This window comes from Platichthys flesus, chromosome 14 (assembly GCF_949316205.1).
Source record: "Platichthys flesus chromosome 14, fPlaFle2.1, whole genome shotgun sequence".
NCBI lineage: Eukaryota > Metazoa > Chordata > Actinopteri > Pleuronectiformes > Pleuronectidae > Platichthys > Platichthys flesus.
This window is the reverse complement of record NC_084958.1, coordinates 21950951-21965394: the sequence shown is the minus strand read 5'-3', so window position 1 is coordinate 21965394 and position 14444 is coordinate 21950951. Positions and strand designations below refer to the sequence as shown.

At 43.7% G+C, this 14444-nt stretch overlaps 1 protein-coding gene across 1 annotated transcript in view; it reads left to right on the top strand.

The window, feature by feature from the left end:
• Positions 1-748: 748 nt before the first annotated feature.
• Positions 749-14444, top strand: part of LOC133968992 (contactin-associated protein-like 4) — a 49667-nt gene continuing 35971 nt past the window's right edge. Inside the window, exons 1-2 of the mRNA XM_062405293.1 lie at positions 749-761; positions 8225-8332. Of these exons, the coding sequence (XP_062261277.1) occupies positions 749-761; positions 8225-8332 (121 nt within the window). The remainder of the gene's footprint in view (positions 762-8224; positions 8333-14444) is intronic.

Below are 14444 nucleotides of genomic sequence, written 5' to 3'. Positions count from 1 at the left end.
CCTCAGGTATTAAGATCATGGTCTGTTTACCTGTGGAATTACCATTGTTGCATGCTACCATTGTGTCATCTGTTTGGCTGGAAACCTCTTCAGGGGAAGTCTTCCTCCACTCTTCTATCATTTTCTCTTCCATTTGCTCACTGGACTCTGGGATCTTTTTCTTTTGTTTTGGATTTGAATGTGGCAGCTCCTTTGAGATGAACGTTTTACTGAGTTTTCTACTGCTTCTTCTTCTTCTGCTTCTCTGCTGAGCTGTGTATTCGTACTTGTAATTCTGCTGCCTCTTTGTTTGTGGGGTAGACACTAGGAGGTCCTCCTCTTTGATCTCAGTTGATCTAAGACAAAGCCACAGGACCAAAAGGGACAACTGCCTTTGACCAAAGGCAGACAAAAGGCAGTTCAAGGGACCTAAGGTCAAAGGCACATAACTTTAAAATATATAACAGAAATATCTTTGTATCTAAGTATTCTATTCAAATTGGTATTTGTATAGCCCATATTCACAAATCACTATTTGTCTCATAGGTCTTAACAAGGTGTGACGTCCTCTGATCTTCACCCTCAACAGGAGTAAAACTCCTCTTAACAGAGGCAATCAAATGTAGAGACCTCTAAAGGAGCCACATGGATCCTCCTTCCAGGACGGACACAAGTGCATGTCACTGAGAAAGAGCATTGTGCATCAAGTAATTGTACATAATAAAAAAGTATATATGGTAAAACTGGTAAATTCGTACAAAATTCAAGAATGTGGCACTTCTGTGTTGCATTAAATATGACATCATGCACCAACAACTATGACTGACTTAATTTTATGTTTTCATAAGAGACTTTAGAAGACACCAGAGAATTACATATGACAAACACTTGGTGTCCGCTACAACTGAGAAGTTATGGGGAACTTCTCAGTTAAACAAAACAGAAATGTAAAAACTGAAACCTGACAAACACACAAATGGCAACAAAATTTGACCACCTCAGTGGAGGTAAACAAAAATAAAGGTAACATTGTTCTTGGATTTTCTGACAACCGTTGATCCAGTCAACTTTGTGAGTGTATTACTGAGCAATAAAGAAAGTGCAAGAAGACTGAACTAGTTTGTTTTAACAAATACGCTTTGAGTTAAGATCGATTGGAGATTCTAGTTTTTTCTTATAGCATTTTTGTGTAATTTTTTTTTCATTGACAATATTTTTACAAGTTGCATTTTACAAGTGTGGGCGGAAACTCGAGCACTCACAAAAAGGAGAAGCTGCTGGCAAAAAAAATCACTGACTAGCGCCCCCTGAAGGGCAGCCCCGGCACTACGATTTGTCTACATCTACAAAAATCAAGAAGGACATGTGTCTTTTCATTACAAAGAAATACGTCTCTTGGATAGATATGCTAGACCAAACAGGAAGCCCGCCATTTTAGATTTGGTGGCCATTTTGGCCAGTTTCTACAATTTTACTCTGATGAACTTGTCGGCCTTTCATCAGATCAACTTCAATTTCTTGGAATGTCATCTAAACAAGATGGAGATATAAACTGACTTGGTATATTTGATTTCATCACACCATGTGACCGTGGCCAGGCGTCAAAAGGACGTAAACTCTTCATGTATTTTTTTTAAAGAAATCTCAGCAGCAAATCTCTGAGCTGTGTGTGTGTGAGGAAGATGGAGAACATCCAACTCACTGCAGGGACGTCTTTAAAGGAGCATGTGTCTTCTGATGTCTCCTGAGGGAGGACGGCTGTAAAGTCAAACTAAGTAGATGCTGTGACTTCCACTGGGTGGGAAGAGGATGTACACACACACACACACACACACACACACACACACACACAAAAACGTGAGTGTAATCTGGACAGAAACAAACTGGACGTTACTCTTTGGGTTTGGGAGCTTGATGGAGCTTTAACTGGTTTGTCTACGACTGGTCTGAGAGACACTGGTTTGGTGCTGCAGAATTCGCAGGTTGAGGTGAAACCATGAGTCTGAGACTGGTTTTACATCCTGTCTGCCAACATACACTGGTTTCTATTAAACCATCTGCACCACAAGTCTGACTCTTCTGTCACGACGTAAGAACATCTTTCACTTTGATGAATGGACTGGGCCGGAAATATATAATATAATTTTAATTATATAAAACTTTATGCAGTATTAGTCTTAGCAGTGCTGTTTTTCTCCATTTCCCCAACTCCCCAGTGTCCCATCTGATTTAATGTGTCGCTTTTAAAATGAATTAATTTCGCTAAGCTGCCTGGGTGATGTGAATAGTTTTGTGCTTTTAAGCCTGAATGACAGAAACAAATTGCTTTTTTTTAGGTGGATGTGTTGATATTTTCAATTAAGTGGTAATATATTCCAATCATTTACACCATCAGTGCAGCCGGTGGATTAGCAGATATTTCATGATGCATATCTCCCCCTGGAGCCATTAGCACGAGTGATGTAGCCGGCAGCCTTCCCTCTGAATCTGCATAATTCTGGCATTAGGATTCAAAGTGAATGTTTTCGGGGCTTCAGCAGCGTTTGAACCGAGCCCCGGTGAAACTGCTCAGCGGCTCGTTTCAACTCCCTCTCTGTGTTTACGCGAGTTAAACTTGTCACTTTTAGAGATGAGGAGATTTTTAAATGCTGCTCGTGGCTGTTTTGATCACTTGATTCGGTCGAACCCCCCCACCCCCCCGTCCTCTCGCTCCGCCGCCCACGCCGCCGCTCGGAGAGGAGGACGACTGTTCTCTGCTTTGAGGCATCAGGATCGTGATGTGCGGACGATCCATTGAACACGTGCATGAATCTGCATTTTTTAACCACATTGTGCTGAAAGGTCTTTTGACTCTAAAGGAGGAAAAGCTATTGTTAGACCCTCGAGGGGATTAACACGTTTCTGCTGGAAAATAAGTGTTTTAACAAGTGATTTAACTTCCTTTGCACTGTTGAGAAGTGGGGAACTCATTATAGTTGTTGGGCAGATTAGATTTAGACCGGGTCAGTCGGTTGTTAGCGAGAAACTTAGTCCGACTATACAACTTCAGATAAATAAGGTTGAACACTGAGATTCATAAATATCAGAGGCAGAGTTTTAACTGCTGGTTTAACAGTGTTGTGTTCAGGTGACACAGTAGTTTGGGAGCAAAGAGTACCATGAGTATGAATTCCTTTGGGAGCAACTTATATAGGTAGTTGTCAGGATCGATTTGAACTCTGTTACAGCAGACGCCTCGTATTAAAGCATCAGGACCAAAAGATCGAGACAACTTACCATACAAAGACAGAAGTGTAATGTCCTTCCATCTCCTTACCTCTTCTTTACTTAACATTCCGAAGAGCACTCTTCTTTCTTTCGTCCTTCCTGCAAAGACACAAATGACTCCCGTATTTCCACACCCACATTTAATTGAACCACTCACACCTGAAAGACTCGATTTAAATCCCTCTTGCAGCTTAACCTCATCTTCCTCAACATCGATTAATTAATAAGCACTGATCATTTCAGGGTTGGAAGATGGAGCTTATCCCGGCCAAAATTTGCCCAGAGGCAGGAACATCCTGAACAGGTTGACAGGGTATCACAGGGTTGTCAAATGATGTTCACCCTCAAATTGTAGGAGAACATGCAAACGTGCCACCCACACAGATAGGATCCCACATGTTCATGCAATTAGTTCTCTTTAGATGATGGAATATTTTATCTTTGGACATCCAAGTTAGCAGCTTGGGAAAACTGGGAAACAAATGGTTAAACTTTTATTTGAATATGTTTTTAAATGATGTAAAATCCTTCAGCTAGTGTCACTTCATACAGAATAAACCAGAATAAACTGCAGTAACGACTGGATGAAGTTTTCAAAGCTGTGCTGTCGGTGCCATCTGCTGCTCTGAAGCCCGATCAGATTCTCTCATCCTGTGCTATTAATTTGTGTCGGAGCATTGCTCCGGAAAGCAGGAGAGCAGGGCTGCAGCCATGTCCTTACCTTCAGGCTATTAGTTAGCACAGCACTCTGCTCTGCATTTCAATTAATCAATTAACAAGTCGGGCCACAGGCGGCTGGAGAGCACATACTGGCTCCCGTTTGAATTATTCAGCAGTTTTAATCAGCTTGTTCTTTCTGTCTCGACCAGAATGTAAATCCACAAAAGAGGGAGCACCAAGTAGATATAAGAGAATATAACCACAAAGTGTTATCAGTGGGTTAGCGCCTCATCGACTCTTTGTCTGGTTAATAGACATTAGTACATTTGCTGATATTTATATACGTGTTATATTGCGCTGCTGAAACATTTAGTTAATTAATGGATCAACAGGGAAATACTTGATAGTAAGTGAGTGAGCTCACTTACTACTAGAACATTAGTGTCTCCACCGAGGCTGATGGGCCAACTTATCACCAAAGTGCATGAATGGATTGAGATCAGACACATTCAGATTGCTACTCACACAAGATTTCACATGTTCATAGATATTAGTAATCCTGGTTTACATCTTTCTGAGTGAAGTTTGCGTTGGTTTGCTCCGGGAACAGCTGGGTTTGGCTACAGACCCTCGAAATGATGAAGGATATAGATGATGGAGATGTTGCATGATGCAAACTGGAAACTATTGCAAGGGAATGCAAAAGTAATCTTCAAAATACAATTGTCACCCTTCTAGGATCCATAAATCCTTTGTTGTCATTATATTTTCATAATCATTTTTCCATCTTTAATATCTTTGTGTTTTGACAATTGATTTGACAACATTTTCAACATTTTCCCTCATGTTTCAAACAAAATGACTAATAGTAAATAAAACAGCCAATTATTAATAATGAAAACAAGTCATTAGTCGCTGCCCTAGTTCAGGAAAACTTCCTGTATTTGTGTGCGGCAGATGAAAAGAGAAGGGGTGAGCAGATGGGAACTGAAAACAGGCCGTCTCAGATATGATGCGTTTGCTCTCTGCACAGACTCACGCTGTGATTTAATACAATTCCTATCTTTTATTAGAATCCTGCCTAATGCAGCTCGAACTCAAGAGTTGGAATCAGCTCGTTAAGACGCCCGGTTGTTCTGCTTCCTGATACACTCACTCAGACACAAGCCTTTACATCTCCTCTGGCAGCTTAAGGAGTAGTTTGCACCTCTTCGGGTCAAACCTGGAATCTGCACATTAGTAAAATGGACGTCAAGGTTTTTCCTGCTTGAGGATGATTGTTAGTTCTCCGGAGCAAAACCAACCAGCCTCATTATCCGGCCTCCTGTGATGTGCTCCGAATGGAGAAGTGATTCAGCCGGGCTCCTTCTCAGAAGCACTGAACTCGGGGGTTTGAGTGGCATATAGAGCTCTGAAGAGCGGGACCTCCCGTGCGCTGCTGTTTGTTGAGGTGATGGATGGAGCTCATCTGTATTCAGGGTCTCCGGTGTGGCCACTTTGTTATTCGGCAGAACAGTAGAGAAGTGGACAATGCAGGTGAATGAGCCGTGGCCTCCCTCGGTGTCGCTCCTGTGCCAAGTATTAGTCCACCTGTCATGTCACCGGTGATTAATCGTGCTCGACGGAGCCAAGGCCTCGACTCTCCAGGGATTTCTCCTTTGAAATCTTTTGAGACTTTTTCTTATTCTGCCGTCAGAGTCACAGTTTACTCACCTTGAATGACAAGGCTGACGTGAGGAGTGAAGGATGGATGAACTGCTGGAGAGATTTAAATCATCCTCACGCACAGAAACCCTGCACATTGAGTTCGGTACATTTTTATTTGCTTTTTCGGGAAATTGGCAGCAGGAGATAAAATGGATTCGAGCCGTGAGGAAGATCCTTCAATTCTTAAAAAACTGAAAACATTGGGTCCCTCGGGAACAAGGAGAATTTCATCTTCCCTTCGAGAAGCTATGAAATTATCAACATCTCAAAACAAGCTCTCTGAAGCAACTTTAGAAGATGAAACACTACAAATGGTGGTTATCACCAAATAGCAATCCCTGCAGAATCTGTCAAATTTGAGATTGGAGTGTTTCTTCCATGTAATCTTTATCCAGGAGCGGTCCCACCCAGTGAGGGTCAGTGTGGAGGTTCAGCGGCTGCAGTGTCCGGCAGGTATTTCCACATTTAGCTCCATTTAGCTGGGAGCCGTCTGTTTGTGCTCCACTGGTCACACTGGCAGCGACGCCCACTCTTAAAAAAGTGTTTTTAAACTCCTGCCGCTCCCTCTTTCTCTCTCTCTCTCTCTCTCTCCCTCGCTCTGTGTCGAGTGTTATCACCTCGGGGAATTACAGCTCTCTGCACTGGAGAGCCGAGCCTCTCGTTCCTCCTCTTCAGACAACTGTAATTCACCTGCTTCTCATGCTGAGGGCTCACTCAACATCCACAGTAGCAAGTGTCTGTCAGTCCAAGGCCTGCAGGGATAAATACGACCAGGAGGAGTTCCACAGGAGCCCCGAGCCGGAGAGGCCTCCTGCTCTTCAAATCATATATATAATCAGTAAAATAAAACTGTTCACGGTGGGTTCATAGTCATTTACCCCAAGCTATGATTTTTCTCTGTGGGGGAGCTGAAGAGGCAGATGAAGACCTGTTGTTGTTGAGATGAAGAACATTGGTGTTGACAGAGTAATCGAAGCCGGAGCCTCGTTGTCAGAGCTGTGGGGGGGGGGCGTGAATCACAGTAATTGGCTCTTGTCTCTGCGGCGGAGAACAACATCCATTAACAGAGAGGCTTCACACTTTAAAGTTTGCAGCTCCCGAGGAAAATGATGAATATTTACGGAGCTGATGTTCATGAGTCTCTGTGTGTTTCTGTGTGAGATGTAATTACACTGGGCCGACCACAGAGCTTCTCACTGAACACACATTCAACTCTCTTTCCTCGGTGGGATGTAAATTCAACAAACAAGTGAAATATCTGCAGAAAGACTAAAGAGCATTGTGATAAACTCCTGTTTATAACTCATGTCTCTGGGAGAACGTGGAGGAGAAGCCGATTAAAACCAGCTCCATAACTGTTAATTATGGCAGCATGTGTAATATGTGAAGCTTTTATTGCAGTCGATCATCCATAAACCATTAAAGTGAAGGTTTCCTCCGACCCGCCAGTATCCAGCCGGTAGGAACCAGTCAAAACACTGTTCATCTCCACAACTCCACACGATCACAGCTTCCATTCATCCATCCAGAGAGACTCACACTGCTCATTCATCAAACTGGACATTATTACACTGTTCAGTCATTTAACACGTTACAGCTCAGAGACTGGATTCCACCTGGGGGACATTAAACCTTCTTCTCACAGACAAGGCTCCGCTCTGACTCTTGTGTTTTTATAATTGTCAGAGACCTGGTTGGAATAATGATGCAGCAGTTTCCATGTGAACCCTTTATTTTCGAAGCTTTGATTTTAAGGAAGGGCTAAATTAAAACTCCCCCTTGGCCTAAAACAAAATCCTTTCTAAAAGCCCTTTGGACAAACCCTGCAGCTCTGAGGATGAAAGTGAATCTCAGTGTCTGTCCTGAAAGGCTCAGACGATTTGGAGATAAGAGATTTTCATCTGGCAGCATCACAAGCTCCAATCCTGCTGCTTCTTAACAATTCAACAGTTTTTGACTAAAAGAGACGGAGAATAATTCATCTCCTGCTGCGTCTGATATCCTCAGTGTGGGTTTCACTGTTGATCTCAACCCTGCAGAAGAGGTTGGAGGCTTCCATCCATTTGCTTTTCTGATTTATCATTTTCTAAAGGAGGAGAGATGATTCTGCATCAACCTGCTGTGGTGAACTTCAACTCGATCCAGGCTAAAATGATGAATGGGATTTTCCTACACAACCTTTGGTTTTCTCATTTGCCCTGAAACACTCAACAAGTGCTGCAGTGTCTGTTTGGTTACATGTTGACTCCTTTGGATTTGTAATATTATGTATATTTTATATAATTCTCATTTCAATATTTAGTTTCAGCTCATATGGGATGGAAAGGGGAGATATGAATTATGAATGGTCCTTTCTGGATGACTCCTGACAAGGGGAATGAATAATAAGTAACCATGAGAAGGGAAATATTCCATATTTCTGAGAGCTTGTAATTAATACTGCAAAAATATATAAATAACTTTAATTTAACTTTTTTAGGAGCACTGACGTCAGGCACCTGACTTTTCCTGCAGTTTCCTGTCACATGTGCACAACACAGACCATATACGAAGGGATCTAAAAGTCTTAACTGTGTCTGTTTCTCTCTGCTCTGTGATTGGTCGACAGGAGCGTGTGACAGCCCGCTGGTGTCCCACCTGCCGCCGTCGTCCTTCAGAAGCTCCTCCCAGCTGTCCAGCAGCCACGCCGCCGGCTTCGCCAAACTCAACAGGAGAGAAGGTGAGGAGACACTTCTGCTTCTGACTGGGACTGAATGTCTCTGTGCTCAGGGGCTCACAGGTGTGGAGACAGGGTGGGGGCCAGTGTCGGGCCCCTTGAGCTGGAGAGGGGGCCCCTGAGAACGGCTGACTGCTGTGATCAGCTACGAGCAGGAGAATACAACACCATCATCACAAACCACAGAATGAGGCCTTCTTAACTTCCTAATACATGTGTGTGTGGGATGGTGGGGGGGATTTACAGTTAGACTTTCCTACTTTCTGTTCGGCTGGATGTTCGGCCCCCCAGGCTCCTTTAGCCCGGGGCCCACAAAGTCCCATGAAACACTCCGGCAGACAGGAAACATACAGGGAAGGAGAGAGAGGAGTTCAAAATGAGGCATCTGGACGAAATGCAACTGGCAACGCTGCAGATTTGAGGTTCCACTAAAAAACTTCAATACAAAAGTTTAAGGTTACATTTAGTATATTTAAAATATTATTTTATTGCACCCTGGACGTTGCTATTAAGACGGATCTGCAGAGCGACTGAATGTGGATTAAAGGAGATCTGACTCAATGCACAGCACATGTCCGAACGTGATGGTTTTATAAAGAGAAGCTGGAGCTCAGAGCGAGTTTTGAAGCTCAGAACCCGAAGAACAAACTCCTCTGAATAAGACTTCCAGGTAACTCACTGGTGCTCTGGAGGGAGACCGAGGATCAGAATAGTTTCCCACAGACAAGACGAATCTAAAAGACAGAACACACTGCAGCTTCATCATCTCGTCGTGTTGGAGGTTTACTGCCAGAAGGATACATGTGGGTGGTGTTTGCTCATCCAGCCTGAATCCCCAGCAGGGGGTCCTGCGCTGGATCTTGACGTGAGGCTTTGACAAAATGAGGATCATGGTTGGAACAAGCTCGGCTGCTTCATCCTGACATCTGAGCCCAGTCTCAGCTGGGAGCCGGAGACGGGGAAAGACTTTCACCACCTGGGAAACCAAACAGGAGCTGGAGATGCAGAACAGGGCTCGGCTGACGGGTTAACGCTGCTCACGATTCAACACAACACACATCTATTCCTGTCACTACCTCTTATTTAATCCTGCAAACAGGATGTAGATGCGTCTGGCGGCTCGTGCTCGGCTTCGCCCGGCTTCCCTTCAGCAATGAAACTCAAATCAAGATGAGAAAATGCAGTAATTAGCAGTGGGAGTGCGATGAAGGAGCAGTCTCACTCCAGCGCCTCCTCCAGTCCAGATGAGAGGAGCGGTGTGTGTCACGTTCCTCTGCCAGCTGTTCTGACCGCGACAGGCGACCGAGAGATCACAGCTGTTTGCGGAGGAAATCGATGAATAAATAAATCCCTCCGTCTCGTTTCCAGCTCCTGCTGCTGCAGTGAACACTCGGCCTCCTCCAGTCGCTCTCAGAGGAGCACTTTCTGCTTTCAGATCATTTACTCAGCAAACGAGGCCCTGAAATTCCACCGGTACTTGATGGATGCTGGTGTTCGGGATCAGAGCCTGATGCTCCATCATGACAGAAATCACAATATAATCATGTAGCTCATGGTTGAGGATTATGAACAACTCATTATAATATTGTGTTGTCCTATGTTATTACAAATGCAGCAGAGTGACATGACAGTTTTATATTAGTCAAGCACATTGTGAGAAATGACTAAATCGCAGTAATTGTCAATTAGTAATATTCAAAAACTGTAAATAAAGATGGACGACATGATTGATATGAATCTGAAAGTACAAATACCTGAAATATCTACTTAAAAACAGAAACACAGTATTGGTACTTCCTTACTTCCCACTTCCTCCTCCTGCAGAATGAATGAATCCTTTTTTATTTGGATTTAACCTAACCCTAACCCTTTTTCCCTTTCTTTCCTTTTCCTGTATATCATTTGAATATTCACACATCACGTTTCCATCAGTGGAAACTAATGGAGTCACCTCTGTCTCCTTGCCAGGTGCTAATAGCAGTCTTCACCCCCCCCCCCCCTCTGGCAACACCGACAATTATCAGTGATGTTGCAACAATTACGCTGGAATAGACTTTAAAGAAAAAAGAGTGACGGTGCCCCAGTAATCCACTTTATTAATGAATTGGATTTAAAAGAGGAATAAACTTTAATTGGACCCTGCTCTGGTTTGTGTGTGTGGATTGAATTGAGTGTTAGTTTTACACTCTGAGAGGATGTGTGTTGTGCGTTGGCTGCAGGACACGTTGTGTGTTCGGGGCTCATTAGGTTCCTCTGTCTGTCTGACACGTTTTCATTCTGCTGCAGTTTCCAATCAGTCCTTTTTTTCTCATGCAAACGACGAGCTCCCACTCGGAGCCTGTATCACAGTCTGTCTCTCACCCGTCTCCCTTCTTCTCCCTCCATCCATCCACCCGTCTGTCTGTCACAATGCATGCTCTCTTCTCCACCCATCTACCTCCTCTTCCTCCACCTGTCCGGCCGCTTCCTCTCTGCTTCACTCGAGTGTCTCTGCGTGTTCCTGTCGCTCCCCTGCTCTGGTCAGGTGGAATATCGGTGCATTATTAATAACTCAGAAGTCCTTTCTTTATTCATCCGTCCATCCGCCGTCCTTATAGTGAAGCTGCCGTCCAGAGCGGCCTCACGTCAAGCTTGAACAGTGGAGCAGGAGAACAGATGTGCTGTGCAGCCTGAGCGACTTTCCTCTTCACCTGTTACACACACACAGACACACAGACACACAAAGACACACACACGATGCGATGGAGACAAATTGAGTTGGTTTCAGGTGTCAGAGCTGAAGTATCCAGGATGAAACAGGACTCTCAATTTACTCTATACTTAGTTTCCTGCTTTGTGGAACAGGATTGTCCCTCAATCCTTCAAGATCCATGGAAATTCTGTATTTTATTTCTACATATAGAGTTTGATCAATTATTATATCAATATGTCAGCCATTAAACCAAATATACAGAACCTGAATTAAGAATATACATTTAAATTTCACATTTCGTGCATTGATTAATCTGCAAAATAAGAGTTTTCATATCTGTGAATAAATTACTGGTTCAAAAGTTGCCAATATTTGTCTAATAATTTATTCATATCGTCCTGGAAATATATGCTAATTAGTTATACGGAAAACAGAGACAGACATAAATTAGAAGGCTGCAATTAACGAATTCCAATTAATTGCCAAGAACCCAGAGGCATGTTTTAATCAGTGCATATTTGATTTGCTGAACATGCCATAAAGTTTCAGGCTGGTTTTAATCTTATGAAGTTGAATAAGCATCAAATGGTCCAGAATGACTCAGTCGTCTTTCTCCAGTGACACAGAGGGTCAGTAACTTCACCTCAGCCCCTGGGTGTTTGTATTTGAGGGGGTTTTGTTTGTCTGTGTCACGGTGATTGAAGTGGAGGAACATAGTTGTAGTTCAGATTTTTTAAATAATGTCTTTGCTATATTGAAAAACATGTCGTCTGTCACTGAGGATAATTGAGTTTTTATGGAAATGCATGATTTATCTTCATTCTATACTGAGGCCTGAGGAGTAAAACAAGGAAACAGGTGAAGTTAAACTGTGGAAAGAGGAACAGCTGTTGATCAGGTAGTGAGGCAAAGGAGGAGAGGACTGAGGGCCCCTGGTGGACAGGTGAGGAACGACATGGTTAATGGAAGAGCTGCTGCTGGTGTTGCAGGTATTTCAGCTCTCAGGTGATAAAGCTGCTTCCACAACAGCCCGACTGCCCCCATCAGTTAATCTGACCAATCAATAATCAATAATCCAATAGGAGGCGTGTTGGTGAAAAGCTTCCACTTAGAATTCATTCGTGAATTCACCTCCTCTTCCTCGGAGACACGTTGACGGGACTAGAACATCCAGCGATCACGAAACTCGATCGATCTCTAAATCACAGAGGAGTCGGGACAGGAGCAGGAATTAGAGGAGGGGGAGAGGAGGAGAAGAGGAGAAGAGGAGAAGAGGAGAGGAGGAGAAGAGGAGAAGAGGAGATGGAGCCTGTGACAGCGTAACTACAGAAGTGAAATGAATAGAATATAGTACCAATGTAGTGCAATGCACCCTCCAGTACAGTAAGAATATATACATCTGAGTGGCCCAAAAAGGGTAAATATTTTTAATTTAAAGCCCAATAAAACCAGTTTGGTCTTGGATATAATAAAATAGCTCATGGTATTTGTAATGGCTGAGGTATCAGTCTTCCTCTGGCAGCTGGTTGTAATGGGCCGGGTGAAATTGGATATACGTCCTGAATAATAACATTCACAAATGAGAAGCAATTAAAATGCTGGTTTGTTTTATAGCTGGGTAATGACCTATACGTCGCCACAGGCAGCTGTCTCACTGTCTCTGGACTGGTAAAGCCTGAGGGCGAGCGGGGCTCTCTAATTGGCTGTCGGAGCCGTGATGTCACACTCCCCACCGTCATTAACTGTAATTGCGTCTTTCGGTGGCTGGTAAGAGTCGGTTTGTTGATCGACGCCGTGAGTGGAAGAGAAACCGGGGGTGATGTCTTTGATTTAAAGTGACAGCCGTGACAGAAAGTGTTTAGAGCTTCAGCCACAGGTTCAACCTCTGTTTCAATTACATACGCACCAGGGCGGGAGCAGTAAACGGAACATCTCTCAGCCTCTGAGTTGTTTCTCTCTCATCTCTTTTCCTCTACAGCCTCATCTTCATGAGTAAAAGGTCAGCGTGTCGGCTCTCGTCCTCTCAGCCATCACGGGAACCGTCTGTTAGTCAAGTGCTTATTAGCTTTGGCCTTTAGCTCTTTGAAGATCAGGCTCCACCGGTGGAGACCAAGCGTTTCTCCTCCACCTGCCAACGCTCGGTGTTCACACACTCCCTTTCTGACTGATAACAAAATAAAGAACACAACTGAAAACACTTCATTTTCCAGTTGCACTTCCTCCGCTCGTCAGGATTGAAAAGAAACAACTGTTGCCTGAACGACACAGATGAAGAGCGAAGAGAGATTTAACCACAAGCGTAATGTCAAACCTAATATTGATCTGAATGGAGATCACTACAGGAACAACAACGCCGACCTTCTGCTGCTCGATTTCAGCAGTGAAACTAATATTTGACTCTGAAACGTGAAGCTTCTGTTGTCTTGATTTTTATTTATCTGTTTGCATTTTTCTTCGGACGTGTTGCAAAGGAAACTGAGGAAAACAGGAGCTGCTGTGACATGCAGTTTATATTTTATTTGCATCGCTATTGATTTGCTTCGGTCTGATTCAACAATAGTTTCCTGAAAAACTCGCTCCCTTCATGGTGAGGAGGATTTTTCTATGTGATGTCTTTGGGATCAGAATATAAAGTAAAACTAAGCGTGAGAAGAAGAGTCAGGCTCTTTCAGTGACAGGATGTTTTCAGGTGGTGTACCTAAGAATCCTGGTGAAGAGGATTCAGAGCTTGAAGGTGAAACAGAAGAACAGAAGCTCCTTCACCTGCAGGGATCAACTGTGAGGTGTGAGCGGTTTGTTTGACTGCACGACCACATGACTCCACCACATCTGACGGCTGCTGGTGTGTGTGTGTGTCTGTGTGTGTGTGTGTGTGTGTGTGTGTGTGTGTGTGTGTGTGTGGAGGCGGCTGTGACTTCAGCCTCTGCACCGAAATCCAAACCAGCCAGCACCGTCCCGCGGAGCCGGGGGATCAAATCTGCCTGTTTAAAAATGTAGTTTTATGCTAGTGAGGCTTAAGCTGCACAGAAACAGGCTGATAAGTATTTACACTGTTTGTCTGTTTGTTTTTAAAGCTTCACAGGAGCTTATCGACTTCCAATGTTTGTGTCTGTCTGATTCTGTGTGTGTGTGTGTGTGTGTGTGTGTGTGTGTGTGTGTGTGTCTGCTCAGTGGGATATTGGTTAGCAGCCAGCTCCTTCAGTAACATCCATCTGGTGTTTGGCCTGACCAAGCACTTTCCTACACACGCACAGAAAACACTCACACACACACACACGGACACACACACAGAAAGCACAGTGAGCCTCGGACACAGTAAACCAGGTGCAGTGATAATTCATACAGATTTTATTCAAAGTATTTCACTATTTGTCGGATAATACACAATTCTACTCATATGTGCAGCTAGCTAACACAACACTA